The sequence below is a fragment of the Centrocercus urophasianus genome, unplaced genomic scaffold (genome assembly GCF_019232065.1).
Source record: "Centrocercus urophasianus isolate 14NV4802_14NV808 unplaced genomic scaffold, USGS_Curo_1.0 seq_18, whole genome shotgun sequence".
Classification (NCBI taxonomy): Eukaryota; Metazoa; Chordata; class Aves; order Galliformes; family Phasianidae; genus Centrocercus; species Centrocercus urophasianus.
The window spans coordinates 3220025-3240916 of record NW_024884733.1 but is presented as its reverse complement, the minus strand read 5'-3'; the positions used below and the strand labels follow the sequence as shown (position 1 = coordinate 3240916).

General features: G+C 40.1%; 1 protein-coding gene across 5 annotated transcripts in view; it reads right to left on the bottom strand.

Annotated features, from left to right (window-relative positions):
- RABGAP1L (RAB GTPase activating protein 1 like) overlaps positions 1-20892 on the bottom strand; it is a 206524-nt gene that overhangs the window by 84607 nt on the left and 101025 nt on the right. For all 5 annotated transcript variants that reach the window (XM_042819260.1, XM_042819259.1, XM_042819262.1 and 2 more), the window contains exons 14-17: positions 16216-16329; positions 7437-7511; positions 3929-4054; positions 2742-2885 (exon numbers count right to left, since the gene is read on the bottom strand). In XM_042819260.1, coding sequence (XP_042675194.1) covers positions 2742-2885; positions 3929-4054; positions 7437-7511; positions 16216-16329 — 459 coding nt within the window. The remainder of the gene's footprint in view (positions 1-2741; positions 2886-3928; positions 4055-7436; positions 7512-16215; positions 16330-20892) is intronic.

The following is a 20892-nucleotide window of genomic DNA, read 5'->3' as shown; positions in this document are numbered from 1 at the left end:
TTCGATTTGATTTTAAAATTTTCTCCACAATTCCCATCACAAATTCAGCTTATTTTTTAGGGGATCCCACCTCCCTGGAATCCCATGATGGAGGATGATCCATGATGTACCCTGAAGGCTCACATCCCAGCTGTGGAGCTGCCACTCCAGCACACGCAAGGGAAGCAGGCAGGCCTACCTGACCACAGCAGCACAATTGCAGCACTTCCAATGTTTCCTCTCCAGATTGAGAGTTAAAAAGTATCTGTAGTACCTCTTCCAGCCAAGGTCAAGAACTGAAATGACAAATTTCATCCAAACATTCCTGGCAACCCAAACCATTCATCCACAATTCAAAGATTTTCATGGATACCAGAGAACTGCCCTTGGAATGACCACTTTTTTGTAGCACCCAGGCATCAATTGCCATCAATTTAACCATTTTTTTCCCTTCCCCCAGTACTTTTCTGTCACAACAGATACATAGGATGTAAACTTGTTGTCAGCAGCAGACAGGACAGGATTATGCAGAAAGCACAGCCAGGAAGGAAACTTGAGCTATTTTAAATTCATCTGTATTTATGACAAATTAATGAGAAGGCTGGAAGCTTGTTTAAATTAAAAAAAAAAAATAAAAATACATAAGACTTCAAAGGAGTTTGATTTTTTGAGGATTTTTTTTTTCCAGAAGAACATGTTCTGGGCTTAGCAGCTGCAACTGTTTTTTCTCCTTCCAGTCGCTGGAATTATAGGCATGCTGTTTGTTCAGAGATAAAGAGCAATTTAATGCAGACAAAAATTACTTTTTGACTGCTCCACCACTCCTTCTGGAAGCTGCCTGGACAGACTGCTTTGCAATACGTTTTCAGCCCTCCATTAAGGAATGGTTTCTTTCCTATTTTGTCTATGTGCCTTCAGATCTTATTTTCTCTCTACGGTGAGGGTCAACCAGATTTTTAGTTTAAGGTGATTTTAATCTATACTCCTCTCACAAATGCTCAGAACTGCCTGCTACTCCAGACTGAGTGAGTCATGAACATTAGGAGCAATCTTCTGATAGTCTGCACTGTTGCCTCTGTATGTTCTCAATACACACTGCCCCACTGTTTCTCAAGATGTCTGTACGTACCTTCTCACTTGAAATCAATTTTCTTATCACTTTCTGATTTTAACTGTTGTAAAGGATGCTCCTTTGGTTCTACAGGACTGCCCTCCACAGATGCTAACCAGTTTCCCTTTCTCTAGCAGACTCCCGCATTGGTTTCCCTATGTCCCTTTCAGATTCCATCACCTTTCTTCCCAGAGTAATTCCTTCAGACATGCTGAGATAAACACTGCCACACGTGAGATGAATGCAAATATTTAAATCCATATTAACCATAACTAAAATCTCTCTACAGCATGTTTCACCTTCAAGCCTAATGCAATAAGAAGCACACGAGCTTCAGATGGGATGCAGCTATACTGCTAGCACAATAATCACCACTTTGGAATGGCATTCTGTACTTCTTGGTAAACAAGTTCTTAAAATGGTTATTTCCCAATGCAGCACTATATCAAGATCAGAACGAAGAAATAAAATCAACCAACAAAGAATGATCAAATCCATTGAAGACCATTCTAAAACCTAACTCACAAAGATCCCCAAGATGATCGAGGTATTTTGTTCTCTGTTGGACAGCTATCTCTGCAAAAAGGAGGGCAGAGACAGGACAAACCAACAACTGTTATTTTCCTATTTGCACACTTAGTAATTAAGGCACTGTGAAAAAGTTAGAGCTCAGATATATCCAAACTGAAACATATTCGTGTGTAAATGTGGAATCCATTCTCCATTATTACCTGTCACACTCGCTTGGATACCTGGAGGTATTAACCTTTTTTTTTTTAATAACTGAGCACATATGCAAAGCAACACTCTTAAGGAAAACACAGCAAGTTATGAATTGCAGGCCATATTTGTTCTGCAAGGAATGTTATCAACATCAACATGTGCAGCAAGCCTGAGAATTCCCAAGTAAAATACTTAATGCTGAAAAATGTACAGAATGAACCAGAGTCAACAGTGTTTCACATTCGTGAAACCCTTTGCATCTGAAAATGCCAATCATATACACGTGTACACAAATGTACACACACACATATAGATGACCACCTCTCCACCCTGACTTCCTGATGACAAAAAGAAGTGGTAACATCTCACCAAAATAAACACTCCTGACTACCATTTTTGTCTTCAGTCAAAGCGCAGATGTGTCTACAATACAGAAATGTACTATTTGCTATGTGGAGTCATGCATTCCCCTTAGTTGGAATAACAGGAAGGAGAGAGTTTCATTAAAGGGTACTGCTTAGAAGTTCTCATTATTTGCTGAATACCATGCCATCATGTCTCTGGGTGACATTCTGAAATGCAAAATCTCAAGAGTTTTACCACTAAAAGCCTATGGGGTATCTTCTGGAGATTAGAATTTCCAACTTTGAATAAACTGTGTAACAAATTAAATGAGAACAGATGTGTACATCAGATACTGTTAATAAGATCCCTTCGTAAAGAATGAGGCAAATCACAATTTTAATTTGAAAACCGGACCAGCGTTTCACTGAACATCATCTCTTCAATATAATCATGGTTTCTGAAGAATCCACTACACACAGTTAAACTGTAAATGACTCCAACAAAATGAAACACAGAAAGACAGAAGTTCTTAACACATACACGAGGTGGAGAAAGGGCTTTCTGATTCAAGGGTTTTTCTTACCTCACAAAGTAGTAAATCAATGATGTGGAAGACCATGCAGAGTGGAAATTTGGCAGTAAAAAGAGTGAGGAACCACTGGGACGCGTACATATGAGCTTCCAAGTTGAGGTCTGAGAAATGGCTATACAAATCAGGCAACTGCTCCTGGAGTACAGGAAAAAATAATAAATGCTTCAGTACTCCTCCTTAAAACAGGATCATCGTCTGCAGTGTCAGTAAGTACCAGGCTGCTGAAGACTGAGAAACAATAAAGTGAAATCCTGGCTTCTTTTGAGCAGCAGTAATAAGTTTCTTTATAACTTTTAGTGGTCACGGTTACAGTTTTAATGAGATGCAGTTTTAATGACATTTAATAACCACTACGAATTCTATCACAGCATCAAACAATATACTATTAAATTATACTGAGAAATTACAAAATCTTCAATAAGGGAAAGACAGAGTAGCTGTGAAACTTACATCATGTACAGATATATTTTTAAAAGTTATTTCTTAATCATGTCTTGTCGTTTATAAACTATTCTGTTAAAAAAGCAATAGATACTGGAACAAGCTCACCTTGCAGAACATGAAGTGAAGCTAGCTCTACTAGTTAGCTTTCACTCTGCAATAGAAACCCAGGTCAGGTCTTAGTGAACTGCTAGTAAGTGCTTATTAGTCAGAGCAATGGTGTCAAACTTGCAACTTTTTCTTTAAGTTGCTCTGCATAGGACATAATTACACCCGAAAAAAGAGCAATGCACTGAAATCACAGTAAAATGACCTACAGTTAATTTGTATTTCATAAGTGTCAAGATGTCCTGATTTGCCTGACCTCTTAACCACCAGTACAACTCTTAGAAAGCAGGACACTGATAGTGGCAGTCCGAAAGACTGACCTTGGCCTTAGCAGAGCAGAGAAATTCTCTCTGTGTAACATAAAAAATTAGGGAAGAGAGAGAGTGAGCAAACTGACAGATGGAAAAAAAATACAACAGATTAGCAGCAACATCATTATATGAAAGGAAAAAAGAAATTATAAGTAAATCTGATTTCACAATGTTTGCATGTAGGTATTAAGCTTTCTTGCCTTGGTTCTATTCCACCTCTAAATGAGGGGCTTTCCTGCCCAGAAGGTGATGGAAACAAAGCACCAGTCCCCACACCAGTATTCCCATTTATGAAGTAATTTGTTAGTCTGGCCCCACCTGCATTAGCTTCTCCAGCTGGAAAAACTTGCAATGGAGATCTTCAAAGTTATTTCTGTAGAGGTCCCTCAAGCCATAGTCATACATGATTTTCACAAACACACAGAATGCCTGCTCCTCTGGCATCTGGAACAACACACAAATGTGATTTTAAGAACTGAGCTGAGGATGGACATTCTTTCCACAGACAGACACACACGCACACTTAAATACCTTAAGATGAATTCAAAACCAGGGATGTATTAAATTTTCCAGCAAAGCACTCAGAATTTAGAATTAAGCTACTCAAATCTCAAGGGGATTGTTCTACTTGATGGACACCCTGATGTGGCTCTGTAAGACTTCCTCTGAAGAAAAGGAGGGATCAGATCATAGGCTCATGTCAGTATTGCATCCCTACAACTATACTTTGTGCCAGTAAGTCTGAGATCCATCTCAGGTGCAGAAGTCCAGCTTTAAAGCAAAACGCAACAACAAACCGCCCTAAGACACTGACTTGTACCATGAAAGACTTGGTTAGTTGTAAAATATGCAGAACCATATAAACCGCAGAGGTTATAACCAACCCTCTGTGAGAATAATGCTTATCTACTCTCATCCAAACCCCAGAGCGTGACAACCTCTGAAGTCAGGTTTTCCATGATGAATAAAGTAGAAATAAATGTTGCCTTCAGAATCTCCTTGTGACCTTGAGGCTGGCTGATCCCCCCTGCTAACATCATGGTATTTTTTTCAGAAGCCCAATCTCTGTAAACTCCATTTCATGTTGGCCAAAATTTCTCACTCAACAGAACTTCAGAAAGCAATACAAATGGCTGTGTGAGCCACTCTGAAACTGCATTTGTTGGCTTCAGTCCACTGAGCACTGAATTTGTGGGAAGCCCTGCGTCATCACATCTCCTTTGTGCCCTCAGGCAACAGAATAATAAGACAGGCACAAGCAGACCCCAAATCAGGTCTTCAATCACATGCAGGGGGAAAAAAAAACAACTTGCTTTTATGGGCACTGGATTGTTATAAGGGAAAACATTCATTGAGTATCAAGAATGACAGCTCTTGACCTTCTAGCATATTCACTCATCCACTCCCATGCCAACCCCTTATCAAATATCAGCAATTGATGAAAGCTCAGTATTTTTCAAAGAGTCTCTTGTTATTTACCTCCAGGGTCTCATCATTTCTGGTTCATCCTATGCTTATGCCCTATCTCCAGGGCCACGTGCAGACATTTCCATTTTCAGACAGCATATGTAAAAACAACTAGTTAACATAAAGAACTTCCAGGTCAGCTGTTAGCTATCGGTGCAGGCTAGATTCACCTAGAACAATCTCTGAGGAATCTCAGAGCTCTTATGAATCTCAAAGCTCTTATCACCATTCTATCTGGACAGAACAATCCCCACTGACAGCCGATCAAGGCTGCAGCTAAAGGAAAGGAGAAAAAAAAATTACCCTGACCAAAAAGCTTCAGTCTGCTCCAGAATAAAATGAAAGCAAACGCACATTTTTTGCAAGGTAACAATTATTTCTAATAAAATGACAGATGCTCATGCACAAGCACACCTACCTTGCATGCTCAATCAGACACGTGCAGTGACAGTCATTCCTCCCCCGCCACAGAGGGGAGAGGGAACAGAGGTGAGCACTGGGCCAAAGACAGTACAGGCAGAGGCCATGGAGTCCTCACTCTGTGGATGCAGGTTCTCCAGCATTACCAGCCCCAAGGATTCAAGATTTGTAAATGAAATTTACTTTGTTGTTGTTGTTTTTAATTTTAAACAGAACCGATTATTTGGAATTACAAAAGCCAGAAATTTGTATTTTGTTCTTTTAAAAAGAAATATTAGTTTTTCACATAGTAGCATCTCCAAGAGTCAGTCAGACAAAGAAAGCCAAATGCAGTGAGACTGACAGCAAATCTTATTAGAGATGGCAACACTGGTCCCCTGAGATTAGAGATTACCTGCTCATCTTTGATGGCAATTTCACCAAAGCAGCAAAATCACAAAAAGCCAGGATGGAAGTTCAGGCTACCCAACCATCCCTGAAAGATATCTACACTGAAAAGAAATATCCTGTCCCAGAAGAGAAGGGGAAACGAAGGAGTCTAGAATCCATGCAAAGACTGGAGAGTTAGAGGGGGTTGTACAAGCATTCACAGATGCAGATTGGTTGAAGAATTTGAGAAAAACACAAGTTGGAGGATATCCTGGGAAGCTCCCAACTTACATGAGTGACACTGCTTCCCTTCCCCCCTTTCTCTGATTATTTCAGTTTAATATCCTATTGTAAAAGCAAACATTATAAAGGGCATATTAAAATGAGTGCAATTGCCATTTAGCATTCCCTGCAAAACAGGGTACTTTCTTCTAACTCCAGAAACACTAGAAAGAAAGGAAATTCTCTACTGCAATGACAGCATTACTACCAAGAGAGAGAAGCTAAATATTAGTCGAACACTAAGAATGTGACACCCATTCATTTCTAAACAACTTGGGCATTGCAAATGGATTATCCCTCCAGTGGAAATTAGAAACCTTATTTGGGTAAAAAAAAATTACTTGCAAAGTAACTGATAGATATGAGCTGATTTGCAGAATATGTGGGACTGCAGTAACCTAACAGAATTCAGATTAACTCTTGAGGAATCTCAAGTTTCTCTGTAACAATTTCACATCATAGATCTCACCTGAAATTACAGCTTGTGGTTAAATAAATCTGAATTTGATTTCCAGGTGGCTGAGGAAGAGCATACGTAACATATGTGCCACAAACATCCTATGCAAACCCACGGTCTGTAGTGTATTTCAATCACGATTAATAATTGAAAGCCTGACAGAAAAAGGCAATGGGCAGAAAAAGAGCTGGTGTTGGGATCTTAGGCGTTTTGTTCAGAAACTCCTCACAATATCTACCAGTATTTGAATCTGCTTCTTTTCTACTGATGCATCTAAGTTAAAGCATCTCACAAAATACAAAAATCATGTATTTATCTCCCCATGTGTTTACACCTACACGTGTATGTACAGGAAGTGACAGGTCAACGTTTGTAAAGATTTTGGTTACAGGCTGAAATATCAACATTCAAATTCAGCTTTCATTCAGAAGAATTTATAAAACGTCCTCAGGAGGAAAGGTATTGCTGAAATTGATGGGCATGCTTTCTTCTGTGAGCTACTCCGAGAGCATCTCCCAAATCTAAGTTCCCCTTAATCACAAAGGGAGTTTACGTACAGGAGTACTAAACTCAAAGAAAATCTAGCACATCGCTTCCTGGTTTTCACACAGAACTACTTGATTATTTAATGGATTTCTCCTAAATAAATGAAATCTACATTCATAAAAACAGAAGCTGTTATTCACTATTTGCCAGAAAGCAACAGCAGTAAAATAAACTTAGACAAATATAAAACAGTGCATATCTGTCAAATACAATGTTCCAGTACTACTGATTTTAAGGTTTAAGGCTGCTCTAAGTATCAAAGCTTTCATTTAGCAATTAACTCACATGAAGCAGTAGCACAGCTGCAAGGAAGGACTGTCCCTGGCAATAGCCAATGTCTTCATCGTAGACAGAGTATGCCTAGAAAAGATAACAGTCAACATATATTTAAAATGCATTTATTTTTCAAACTGCATGAAAAGAGCTGGATGTGATTTCACCTAAACCAGGGATAATTCTGCTGAAGTCAGGAGTGTAAGAATGGGAATGATGCAGCAAGCATGAGCTAAGAAACAGGCAACTGTGGGTTGTGTGGGGAGTGTGCTTCCTTCTTTGGTTTGGGGAAAACAAATCTTCACACTGTGAAAAAAACAGGACTCAAGGTCATCTGCTAGAAAACCACTGAAAACTACACGGAAAATTTCATTAGAAATAGTTTTTCCACATCCTTGTTATGCAGAAAAATGAAGACAATTAATTATTTTTATCTTCCTTTATGGTAAGATGGCCATGCTATTTTTTATTTATCACTGAAAATAACAAAACCTTCCTTTCTTCTTTGCTTCTCAGAGACAAGATAATGTTTTGAAAGCCACGTTAGAGGATGTTGGGGATTGGAGGAAACCTGAGACAGTAAGTAACCCAGAGCAGGACTGACAGGAAAGAGACGGCCATCCTGAGGGAACAACGAGGTTATGGTAAGGGAAAACTGCAAGGCCAGAGCTGCAGGAACAAGCCAACAGCTCCTCCTCAGTCCGTATCCTCTGCAAACATACCTGTGTGCATTCCAGTCCTGCATGCAGGCTCCAGCTCTAGAGCAAACCTTCCCTTTACAGAGAAAGCACTGCATCCATCATTCTACCAGGAGCTGAAGTGAAACTGACAGGTGATTATCGAGATCTTCATTCTTGCCCTTCCTCAAAACCAGGACAACACTTGCCAGCTCCCAGTCAACTGGGACCCCTCCAGATTCCCAAGATCATTAAAAAACACTTGAGAGTCTTCACAGTGCCTTCAGCCAATTCTTTGTCTCAAAATGACATTTGGCTCCTTTAAAGCCAAGAGTAATAACATAATTGCCACTAACTTCTGCCAGAAACATTGGAATCGAAGCCAAAATACATGTCAAGTCTTAAAACCATCTTTCCTTTTCCATTCTGACTGGCAGAAACCAAGAAACAAATATTTCTAAGGAAGTCGGTAGTGACCCCAGTAGGGAAGACTTTCATCAGGAACATAAACTGAGCATTCTCTTAAAGCTCACTGTTGAGCAGCAACTCATCCATGCATTTCCTAATACGTTTGTCCCTTGGCCTCTACTGCTTACTGTTCCTTAACAGAGGAAACAGAGGTGACCATGATCCCAATCTACTGCTCATTTTCACCAGTCAAGCAACTACAGGATGACTAGTCAAGTACACTGCTGAAAATAATAATTAAAACCATCACTTGCTAATAATCAACAATAAGCAGCCTTTATCTCTACAAATCTTTAGCTCGCCAAATCTACCGGTCTATTTTAATCGTGCAGCAGTCCTAAAACATGTATAATTTCTGTCTTGAAAGGCCAGCTCCAGGTACATGAAATTACAAATAATACACGTGATTGACGCTTTCTTCATATTAAAAGAGAAACATTTTAAATTAACAACAGCAACAAAAACACGTAAGGTAAAAATGAAATGATCAACCTTCATGGTAGCTCCCTCTGTTGTAAGAGGGAGTATTAGCATAATGGCTAATTGTTTGCTAAAAACAGCACTGACTTAATCCAAACCAGCTTGAAGACCATACATAAACTGCTTCGCAAACTGGCAAGGATAAAATTTAAGGTAAGAGAAACTATCAGGAATGTAAACATATGCCTTTGAGCCTGGGAAACAACATGAAACTGTGGCAGAAGATGGAAAATGCAGAGTAAAAAAAAAAAAAAAAAAAGCAACCCCAATCACATCACTCTGCATTTTAAACACAAATACGAAGGAAGAATAAGGAACATTCTCATGACCAACTTCCTGAGCACAACAGAAGTAGTAATAAATCCATTTTCAAACATAACCAGAGCAAGAAGGCAGAGATTATACTTGGAAAATACATGATGGAGGTACAAAGGTTGTGTTTAAACTCCAGCACAACATCCACATGAACTTTCTTTGTGCCTGTGTTATTGCAGAATAATCACAGAGACTGTCATTCTGCTGGAATGACTTCCTGCAGGGGATGCATTGAAGGCTCTGTCTCCAACCGAGCATCAGAAGAGATTATAAATCAAAATGAAGAAAAATACTGAACGTGTATTTAGAACAGATAGCATGGACACAAAAAGTTTTGAAGGAAACTCCCCACAACGTGATCCACACCAGCAGCTATGGCCAGATACACGACTGTCATCTTCAGCTCCGGACAAGGAATTATGACAAAACTGAAAAAGATTCTAAAGATTCTAAGTCGAAGCTACGTGATATGGGCAAATAAAGATATATACTTTTTAAACGAACTCTGCAGAATCAACATGATTTTATTTCACTTGCCCAAAGCAAATAGATTTTTGAGTTTTATGCATATTACGTTTCCAATTATATGTATACTTCTAGCTTTAAGTAACCTTGGGGACTTGATATTGCTGAAATACGATGTAATTAACCAAAATATCCTCAAAGATGCTGCTTACAAACCACAATAATGCTACGTAATTAAGAAAAGATCTAAGATGAATTATTTAGGATTTATTCTTTAAGGGACTTAAGAGCATTAACTTTGATTTTCCACATGAAATACGAAAACAAAACAAAATCCCAAATCTCCCACTTCCACTGAAGCCGCTGTTTCTTCTAATTTCAAGGGAATGGTATTTTTCCCATGATAACTTGTGACAAAGCTGTAAACTTACAGTTCTTATTTTTTCAAGCTCTTCAGGAACCTCCAACAGCAATACTTCAATTAACTGAGATCTTAAATATTCCCTTTCTTGCAGTTTAGATTTAATAAATATTCTGATTCTGACTTAAAGCCTTCCTTAATTCCCTTTAACTCAGCAAAGATCTTATTACAGAATTAAATCATCTTTTCAATAGTTATCAGTCTTCCACAGAGAACTGCGCGGTTATTAAGCACATTGTTAGCAAACAAACTGAAAGTTAAAGAGTCTCATGAAATAAACGAGCAGTAGAGAACCACGTGCATATCTGGAAAGTGAATGAAGAATCCAGAAATGGACCAATCTTCTGTAGAAGAAGAGAATGCTGAGGCAGTGGAACAGGTTGCCCAAGGAGGTTGTGGATGCCCCATCCCTGCAGGCATTCAAGGCCAGGCTGGATGTGGCTCTGGGCAGCCTGGTCTGCTGGTTGGTGACCCTGCACAAAGCAGGGTTTGGAACTGGATGAGCATTGTGCTCCTTTTCAACCCAGGCCATTCTATGATTCTGTGATTCTATGGTTCTGTAGATACAATAATTCCATGCTAAATTCCATTCCACTGGTCAGTACCATTGAAAATCACACGTGGAAAGGTTGCTTATTGGAATGCAGTAACTCAGACTCTGGATTTCTGCAACCGCTGTGTGTGAGTCCCAATGGTCTGAAAAGAGGAAGTTTACAAAGGTTCATCTCGAATTCCACACCAACTGTTTTTTGCCATTTTTCATCTTCACAAGCATGAAAATGATTCCTTGTACTTGCTGAAGGTTCACATGGACTTGAAACAACAAAACATAAAACACTAACTCATAAGCAGCTTACAATCACACAGCCTATTTGCCTCAACTGCATTAATTGCAATGAATTAGAAATTAAACAGACTCCATGAAAAAGTATTTCTACAGCGTTTGTCTCATGAAAAGATCTTCCTCATATTTGCCAGAGCTTTCACACGCTTCTCAGCAATGCAGTGGGAAAGGTGCGAGCAGGAGCTACACATCCCCATCCTCATCTGCAAGAACACCATCTCTTGTCAGTAGTAATGTCTTCTGGCACAGGGAACTCTCACTTCTCTGAAAAAGTGACAGGCACTCTGGCAAGCTGCTCAGCAGCCATACTACATATCCAGGATCTCGACCCCAGAAAAAAAGAAAATGAAAAAGGAATGCAAGACTTTTTGACATGCATGCCTGGTTTGTTCTCACTACTTACCTTTGTGTCACTATCGAAATGATCTCAGGAATCAGTGTTTGATACAGAAATTGCTCTGTGCTGAAGGGAAAAAGACTTGTGCAGAGTCTGAAGAACGTGGTGCCTCAAGAAAGCACCCAGAGCTGGAGGCAGCCTTCTCAAGCAACAAGGAATTTTATGACACGCTTGCTCGCTGAGTGACATTGGTGATAATATACTTTAAAGTGCCACACCTTAAAGGAGAATTTAAAACTCCGTACCTGAATTTATTGCAAGGCTAACAGTCTGAAAGCAATGACATTTCTATGTCTGCTTCTATGTACTGCATCCTACAAGGAATTTCTGTCTTCACTGCAGACTGCATTTACCTGTTTGTTGTGCATCCCCCAGAGGCAGGTATGTGTGCACCCTACCAGCCCAAACCATAGGCCCAAAGAATGAATAAGTGCTCATGTTCTCTCATGCAGACTCGTGAAAACAGTGAAGTCTTTGCTCTGATTCCAGTATTCAAGATTCACAATCCTGGCCTTTTAACCAGCACAACTCAGCAGAAAATCCATATGCAAGAACTGTACTGCTGCTTCCTTGCTGAGCACAGATGCACAGAGAAGGAACCAATGTAAATCGAAGACGACAAGATAGCATTAAAAATCCTTCGCATGAAACAAGACAACAATATTTACTGAAATCGCTCTTCAACCCAGGAGTGAAGAAAATAAACAACTAAAAATAGATGAAGAATAATTCTTAACTAAATCTGCTTATGCTCCTATGTGTATTCTAAAATACGATAGACCACTACAGGAAAGAAAGAGATCTGCTCTTTGACAAGGAATTAAACTAAAGTGGCCAAACACCCATTTGTAAACTAGAACAGTAGCTAAAAAAGGATTGAGAAAAGAATATGCACACGGTGTCAAGAGGTCATCATCAGAATGAAGGCACCGCAAAGAAGTGAGTATTTTTCATGAAAAGATAAAGGGCAGACAGTTTACAGCACAGCATGTGGATGTGGCTCTGGGCAGCCTGGTCTGCTGGTTGGTGACCCCGCACATAGCAGGGGGTTGGAACCAGATGAGCATTGTGGTCCTTTGCAACCCAGGCCATTCTATGATTCTATGATCACATCCTGGCAAGTACGACCAGGATTAGGATAAAACTACAAATCTGATAAACCAAGAAGACAAGTAACAGTAACAAAATACATCATGATAGGAGTGATTCATAGCCTTCCTTGTGCCTTTTTCACTGACACCAACTCTGAACCTCTGAAAAACCCATCCATCTACTTTCACAAAAGCAGGGAAACGCTGTGTCTATTGTTTCAGCCTGCCCGATAACATTATTAACCCTGATAAATTGAGTTCACTGCAGCAAATTCAGTTTCTTCTATTAACATCACAGTGGTTGTTTGTCAAAGAAGAGCTACTGTAATCAGAAAATTAGAGAAAACGTATCTCATATTAAATTGTGCACTGTGTACGCTCCAAACAGTTAAGAGAACTATTTCTGTCACACGCCTTGATTCCCTGGAGCACAGAGCTGCTAACTACATATGCAAGCATAGAAGTAGGTCGAGAGTACTATCCTGTTATGCGTTGTAACACCGGGAGCAAACTCTTTAGATAAAGCTTGAATTTTCAGAGTATTTTAACAGAAAGTCTGCAAGAAGCACAAATATTTCCCAAAGATGTTCGCTCTGAGCAAATATAGTTTATGTGATGTCCTCTAGTGAAATCTGAGATCTCAAATCTGGAACTCTTTTCATTCCTTATCACCACCGTCAGCCTTACAGTTTATTTTTAGACACCTTACTTTGTCACATATACGTTCTGAAATTGAACAAGTTCCCATCTTCCCTGATTTCCTACTGTTCTGAAGAAGAGACTTAAGAGATGGAACTAGAACTGACAGACCTGTTAAAATGAGGCAGTGAGCTTTTAATGGTTTCCCTTTTTATCTGACAGCTCAGATCATCTCTTGTTTCAGTGGGGCACGGAGGAAAAGCTCTTCTTTTTACTCTCCCACTTGAGGAAAGACCCCCTCTGGCTTCATTCAATAATCCCATTCTTCAAATATCTCATTTTCACGTCAAAAGAAGGCCCTGAGCACACAGCTCTGTTCAAAGCTATGTCAGCAACCTAAAGCGGTTATTAGAATGACACATTTGTAAGCAAATTAATTAAATTTTAACACTGTTCCTTTGTAAATGACCAAGTCCATCATAAATGCAAGGTCTGGTCAGACACAGCCGTAGAACAGAGCTCTATCACCACTCAACAAGGACGAAGGGCTGCTCAGAAACCTACAGAGCAGTTAAGTCTCATCTCCACACTGGCAAGAAGGTACAAACTGGCAAGAATAAAAGCAGAATACTTATGAATAATTCAATGCTGAAGATTCAATATGGCTGTTGTATAGGAAGCAACGCTTCACAAATCCTTTTTTTAAGGAACCAATGAGCACACAAAACATGAAGCAGTCAGTGCAGCCCATGAGGATTTTGGAAAGACATCCAACGAGATCCCTTCCCAAACACTTTTAGGCAATTAAGCAGCCACAGGAAAAGACTCAAACAATCGATTAGAGGACAGGAAACCAGAAGAAGGAATAGTCAGTTTTCACCCACTGAATGAAGGCAAAGTCTCTCAAAGAACCTCAAAGGAAGATGTGCTAGAGCTGATGCTATTGAAAATATGCATCAATCATATAGATACACATAAAAATAGCACAGTAACAAAGTCTGGTGATGACACAAAGCTGCTCAGAGTAGGAAACTGAAAGCTGACTGCAAAGACATCACATAGAATCTGTTTGTATCAATAGAAGGTGGCAAAACGGCTGAGAGAACTCAAGAGAACTTTTCAAGGGAAACACAGCCCTCAAACTGATTTGCATGCTGATGGGCTCTAATCAGAAAACTGAGGAATGGAAAAACCAACACCTGCTTTTGCAGCTCCTTTCTGAGAAGCTGAGATTGGGAGAGCAGGGAAAGCTCCTGGCCGTGGAAGGTGAGCACAGCCCTTCACTTCTGCTGCAGGCAGCCCAGGAAGGACTGTAACCTCTGCCCCTCTGAAGTTAGACGTAGTTGTTTAATTCTGGATATGGCAAGCAAAAGCAGCTGCAGCATCTATGAAACAGGGCCGCTCAAGTCATTCTATTCCTACCTAAGCTTCATCCATTTATACATCCTTCATTACTTACAATTCCCTTCTCTGTGCCACCTATAAATCCTTAGGAGAAATGATTTTTCTGTTTTCTTTCAGACGACAAACGAAAGCACACCAAATAAACAAGTGATCTTCATGACACCCTGTTTGAAATGCATTTAGTTCAATGTAGCTACTTTTTGAAACCTAAGCTTTAGTCAGCTTTAATTCCTTAACGTGCATTTTATTATGTTCCAACTTGTCCAGCATTTATATATATATATATATATACACACATATTTCTTTTGTATGGCATCAGTTCTACAAAATTGTTATAAAATTGCCTTCACCAAAGAAAACTGTATTTCCCTTCCTTATCTTAGCCTGTCAAGATCTATTTTCAATAAACTCACAGGCATTCATTATAATATACTTCTCACATTTAATTCCTGATAAGCTGAATGCCATTCCATCATTTTTCACTTAACTGATCTCAAACTGACAAGCCTGTAATTACCCACATCATTCCAGTTATTCTTTTCAAAGCCCTCCAAGATTAGCGAGGAATCAATGTAATTGGTCCAACATCCTGTCTGCTTCATTCTTTGCTTTTTTTTCTCTAAAAGAAAATGTTAATGCGAATTATTTAGGTCTGTGAACATCATTTTAATAACCTAAGCAGGTATTTTTTACCCGCTGTCCAAATTACTGTTTGAATAGCAGACTGCATCATCACCACATTTATCTGGAGAAGGAGAGTATGTATCAATATACCCCAAAGGCAGGACACTTGTCTGCTTGTTATGACAACTCCATCAATTCTGTCTGTACAGCAGCTCGAGAAGGAAACAGAGCAGCAAGGAGAAAGAAGAGCAGTAGGAATGGCTTTGTCTGAGGCAATCCTTTTTTCTATATGTAGAAAAAAATGTAAAATGAAAACTGACTGCCAGGAACACAATACAGTCTGTAACTGACAACAGGAGAATTGCCTATCCAGCAGCAATCTAATACCATTTGCATCTCTCCTGAGCAGCAAGCCTGCCTGCACAGCCTGGCCAAAACTGATCACTCAGTACCTCACTTCCCCTATGTGTGAACTGGAAAAAAAGTATTAGGTTTTTCCTGGATCAGAGGGTGACATGGGTGGCATGAGTGAAAAGCACATCACTCATGGAACGGTCAGCTAACTTGTTCTCTAGATAATTACCTCAGAGACATTCCTGCTCAGCATCACTGCAGAGATTGCTCTGAGATTTCTCACCCTCAGAAACTGTCTCTATTGGCAGAGAAACAAAAGCTCTGCTCCCCCAGGCTCCTACAAGAACAGCCCCAGATCCCACACTGCCCACTAATAATACTAATGGGAGCCTCAACTATTCTCACATGCATCTTAGGATACAGAAAAGGCAAAGCTGCAAAACTACTTCAGCAGAATATGTAGTACTACAAAAACACTATATTCTTCATAAACAATATAAAAAAAGCTTTAAATCGTACTGATTGATGATTTGGATCAGAACAGGGTTAGCTGGGCAAAATACAGTCACAGCATTATATGGAACATCTTAAAATTCAGAGTACTGACTGTACCTTGCAGATTTTGTATAGAGATTCCTGACCGTCTCCTTCCGTATCTTTGAAATAATCATGTGCTGGAAACGTACGATGAATATCTCGTGTAATGACATTCTCCTGAGCAGAATCCTGTAAAAAGGAGAAAAAAATCCCTGAATATTAGCCTGGCAACTGTGTAATTAAACACACAGTACATACAATTCTATATGCAGTCAATGCGGTTACATTAGATAGCTTTACTGACTCATGCTCAGAAAATGCTCTGAGAAGAAACTGAAAAGCCTCTGGTCTCAAACGCAGTAATAATTTGACAGTTGTAACAAGAGCAGCGTGGCATGCTTTCTGTCCTTCAGGCTTACAGTTCAACTTCAGAACGCAGAGAAAATGACTGGTTATTTAATTGCAGATGCATTTTTTCCTACAGAACATATGCTTACTGATTTCTCTACCAGCAGAAAAGGAAAATGAGACCGTCTCTCTTTCGAAAGCTCAAAGGTATTTATTTTTAAATGTATATCAATCTGTGATAAAAACCGTGTTAATTACCACTTAGAACTATTCCTGGGAAATGTTCAAAGTTTACCAGTAAGTGGTCTTTAAGAGAACAAAACCAGAAGTATAAGAAAATGTTATACTTTCAGGTAAATCCTGTATCTCCTTGCTGCTAGAACATCCTCAACAGGACCTAAATTCATTTTTACAAGGACGAGCACCAGGGAGAAGCTCATGTGCCTAACCATGTCTGAAAACACCACAGCAGAAGCCCTAAGATAGCCCTGACTGATAGGCAGCTGTGCTGCAGGAGGGTAGGAGGCTCCTTAAGTGCTGCAGCAGCTCTGCAAGCTCCATACGGATGATCTGCATACCCAAACACATCTGAAACAACACCAAATGCTTGTGCTTGGAACTGAGTTGTTCCCGAGACATACCTGCCTCTTTAGATAATGCAGTAACTGCTTACAACACTGTATTTTTATGTGATAAGAGCTGTGTGTACGAGGACATGGCACCAAAGTGCTGGAGCCTCAGCATCTCATCCATTATCTTCAGCTTCCAGTTACTTGCAGTGGAAGATAGCACCTTTACACCAGTCAATACCAAACACTGCTTTTCTCTGTTCCCTTTGTAATCCTAAAGGGAAAGCCAAGAGAACCCTCATATGCGACTTAGAAAATAAATCTTTTATAAGCACTTTTGCCATGAAAATGAAATACATTCATTTGTTACACAGAAGCTTCTAAACCCTCAGACTGCAATTTGTAATCCAGCGCTCTACAGAAACGAGCTTGAAATCTGCTGGAGGCAGCAGGCAGCTCATCTCCTGTGGCTGGGGCATCCCTAACCCCACACAGGCTCTGCAGAGCTGCACAGGAATGCTCCTTCCTCCACAGCCCTCAGCAGCCGTCCTCTTCCTCCTCTCCGATCTCCACTCAAGTCCATGTCTCCTACAAATCTTCTGTCATGGAGAGAGAGAAGCAAAAGTGGATGCTTCATTTATGTTGTCCTAATTCTCAGTGATCTCAACGGTTGCTTTCCCTTTGCTTGACAACATCTTCAGTACAAGGCAGTGACACAATCTGTATTTTGCAAAATACCAGGCATGTTGTGATGTGCTGAGGAAAGGAAAGCTTACAGAGAGGCGCTGTTTTTATTACACTTGCTGGAGAAAACAAACGTGCTTTTGGGCTTTCCCCGGGTCACCATCAGCACCTTCAGGATCCCTAAGCATCACGACACTGTTAGTGAGTGAAACTAACCATGCAGCCAAAATCATATGCAACAATACAGATAAGAATTAATGTTTGATAAACAGCAGTTTTCTCTAAGCAGCATTCTTAGAGCTCTCTTATCATATCCCCGAAGGCCAGTCCAGGAGCAATCCCATTACAGGCACAGTGAGAAGAGTGAAAGGCCACTGTGGAAACTCCCATCAAAACAAAGAAAAAGAATCAGTACATTGGTTCAGCATCTTTTGTTTTTCTCACCATCAGTTAACAAGTCATCCTTCCACATGCCCTTGTATTTTCTCCTTGTGCCTTCATTACTATGTCACCTTTCCTCACACAAATCAACAAAACAAAAGCTGGCAGAGTAAATGCCCAAGGCAGGCCCACAGAACATTGGTGTGAAGGCCCCATTGCAAACTTTTGCTGATGTGGAAGGAGTCAGAGGCAGAGGTTGTATCCAGCAGTGAGTACAGATGCTCTAGAAAGCTAGAGGGAAATAGTTAAATGCATCAAAAAGAGTATTTAAAATAAGACAATAAATGTACTCCCTAAAGACAACACCCACCCGAAATGCTTTAAAGCCACCATTTAAGAAAACTAAGAAGTAAGACCAGAGAGGAGATCAGTATAGAAAATTTCTTCATATATTTAAATATATACAAAATCCGTGCAACTCTCCACCTTTATCCATACTGCATTCATTCACTGGCCTGCTCTCAGGAGTACCGCAGCACACAAGCTTACCCTTATCTTAATTTGGGCTTTCAGAGGGATTTTGTTCTTCTGAAAGTCATGATTAGTTAATTCCTTATGAAAAAAAGATCAGGTGAGATGGCTATCAAAGCACGAAGAGTTCTAATGATCTTCCTCACTTCTAACAATCATTTTTGCGCTGCCAACTCAGAGAAACAATATTCTACTGAGGAAAAGAATTATCTTCATGTGTCAACTCTGTGACAGCTGACATTGTACTGAACGAGCTCTCTATTTTGAGTTGGCACACTCTGAAACAGCCCAACTTCTGCGACTGCGAAGCAACCGTACCCGCGTGGTGACACTGCTGTCGTTCTGAACTATTAAGGCACTGCTGAATGTGGACACGGGATGCCAGAAGGCAGATTGAAATAGAAAAACAGAGAGAGAAAAAAACAACTGAAAACTATTTCCATTAAAGTAAATGTTAAAAGAAAATTAAGGCTACACAGCCCTCAGAAGTAAGAAATACAGGGCAATCTTTGTGCAGGCATATCCTGAATTATGTTTCAATTGAGGACATTTCAGACACTTTGGAAAAGACTCCTGCTCATGTATCGCCCCAGGCATACCCATCCTAGGTGTGACATCTCCCTGACGGCTGCTAGATCAGAGAATCATAGAGTCACAGAATCACAGAATGGCCTGGGTTGAAAAGGACCATAGTGCTCATCTGGTTCCAACCTCCCTGCTATGTGCAGGGTCACCAACCACCAGACCAGGCTGCCCAGAGCCACATCCAGCCTGGAAGATGCACATCCTTTCTCCACTTCTGCCCCCAGGTTCTTACATGGAAACAGGCACACAGCTTTCACAAATACATCACAAGAGGTTAGCTGAGCTTTCCTTATTACACAGTTGCCTGCATTACAGCCGTGGACTCAGTACAGAGAAATGCAGCATTACTCACAGATGCAACCAAAGGAAGGAGAAGTTTTGCTTCAGAAGTTTCATGTGAGTACAAAGAAAAGTAATAAATCAGGTCACAGGTGTCTCAGACCCAGTACTTAAACTGAGCAGTACTTCTGACCTCAATGTCCTTGTGCTCCATTTCTCTGCTTAATAATAATTCCCTGTCTCAGTGGGGTGTAGTGAAAATCAATTAACATCTGAAGTGCAGAAATACTGAAGCGCTGAATCCTACAGAAATGCCAAAGAGGAGAATAATAACTTCATCCTCGAATTCCGATCTAAACTGCTTACTACAAGGCATGGGGCTACGCAATGAAACACAGTAAAGGAAAAAAAAGAAAAGAAATAAACATAGATATATACTATTCCTTCTGTATACAATAAGGGAAGAAGAAACCAAAACCGTGGAGCTGTGTGCAACCAAGACCACATCACTATGCATACAATCAGACAATTTCATACCGTACTTCTTACCTCCCAAAGCTCATCATTCTAATCTTAGAAAACCCCCTTCCATCATGCTGCACATGAAAACAGTATCATTTGTACGTGCCATAGTCAGCACAAGCTCACCTGAAAGGACTCACTTGCAAGGCCTGCATCTCTGCTGAGGTGCAGATAGCAGTTTTTCAGCAAATTGTCCCACCCATGCTTCATCTCCTCACTGGCTTAAAATATCCACGTCCCAGAGTCTCAAGGAAAGACAAAAAAATTCTCTAAAATACCATCACAAATAGGTAGAAAATACAACAAAGCAAAGAGGTCAGTCAAAACAGGTTCAAAATGAGCCACGCTCCTGCATGTAGCTTTGGCCCTTGTTATTGGTGATATCCTCCCAAGCTCCTGCTTCCAGCGAAACCTAATATTCCATTGTGCCCACATATGCACATCACCAACCCCTCTCCTCTCATCATCCTCTCTGCATACCACAGCCCTCCAAGTAGATATGCGACCTAAGAAAATCCCATGTTCTCTACCAACAAGTACTTGGGAAAATAAACCAACAACCAGAGGTTTGGCTTATGCTCAGTTCCTCTGTAACATTTTTGTAATACATACCTTGTAGCTCAGCTCTTTCCTATAAATAGATTTTCTTTCTATCATCAGCAGCTTTTATTCAGCAGAGAGCACAAACACTCAGATTTCTTATTAACAGAGAAACAAAATGAGAAAAAGGACACGTGTCATAAACACAACAGTTCAGTAAATACGTGGGTCAACTAAGCTCTGCAGATCTAGTCTTCCCACCAGCTGTATTTATTGCTGCTTAGGCAGAAGTGCTCTCTGCAAGCAGCATGAC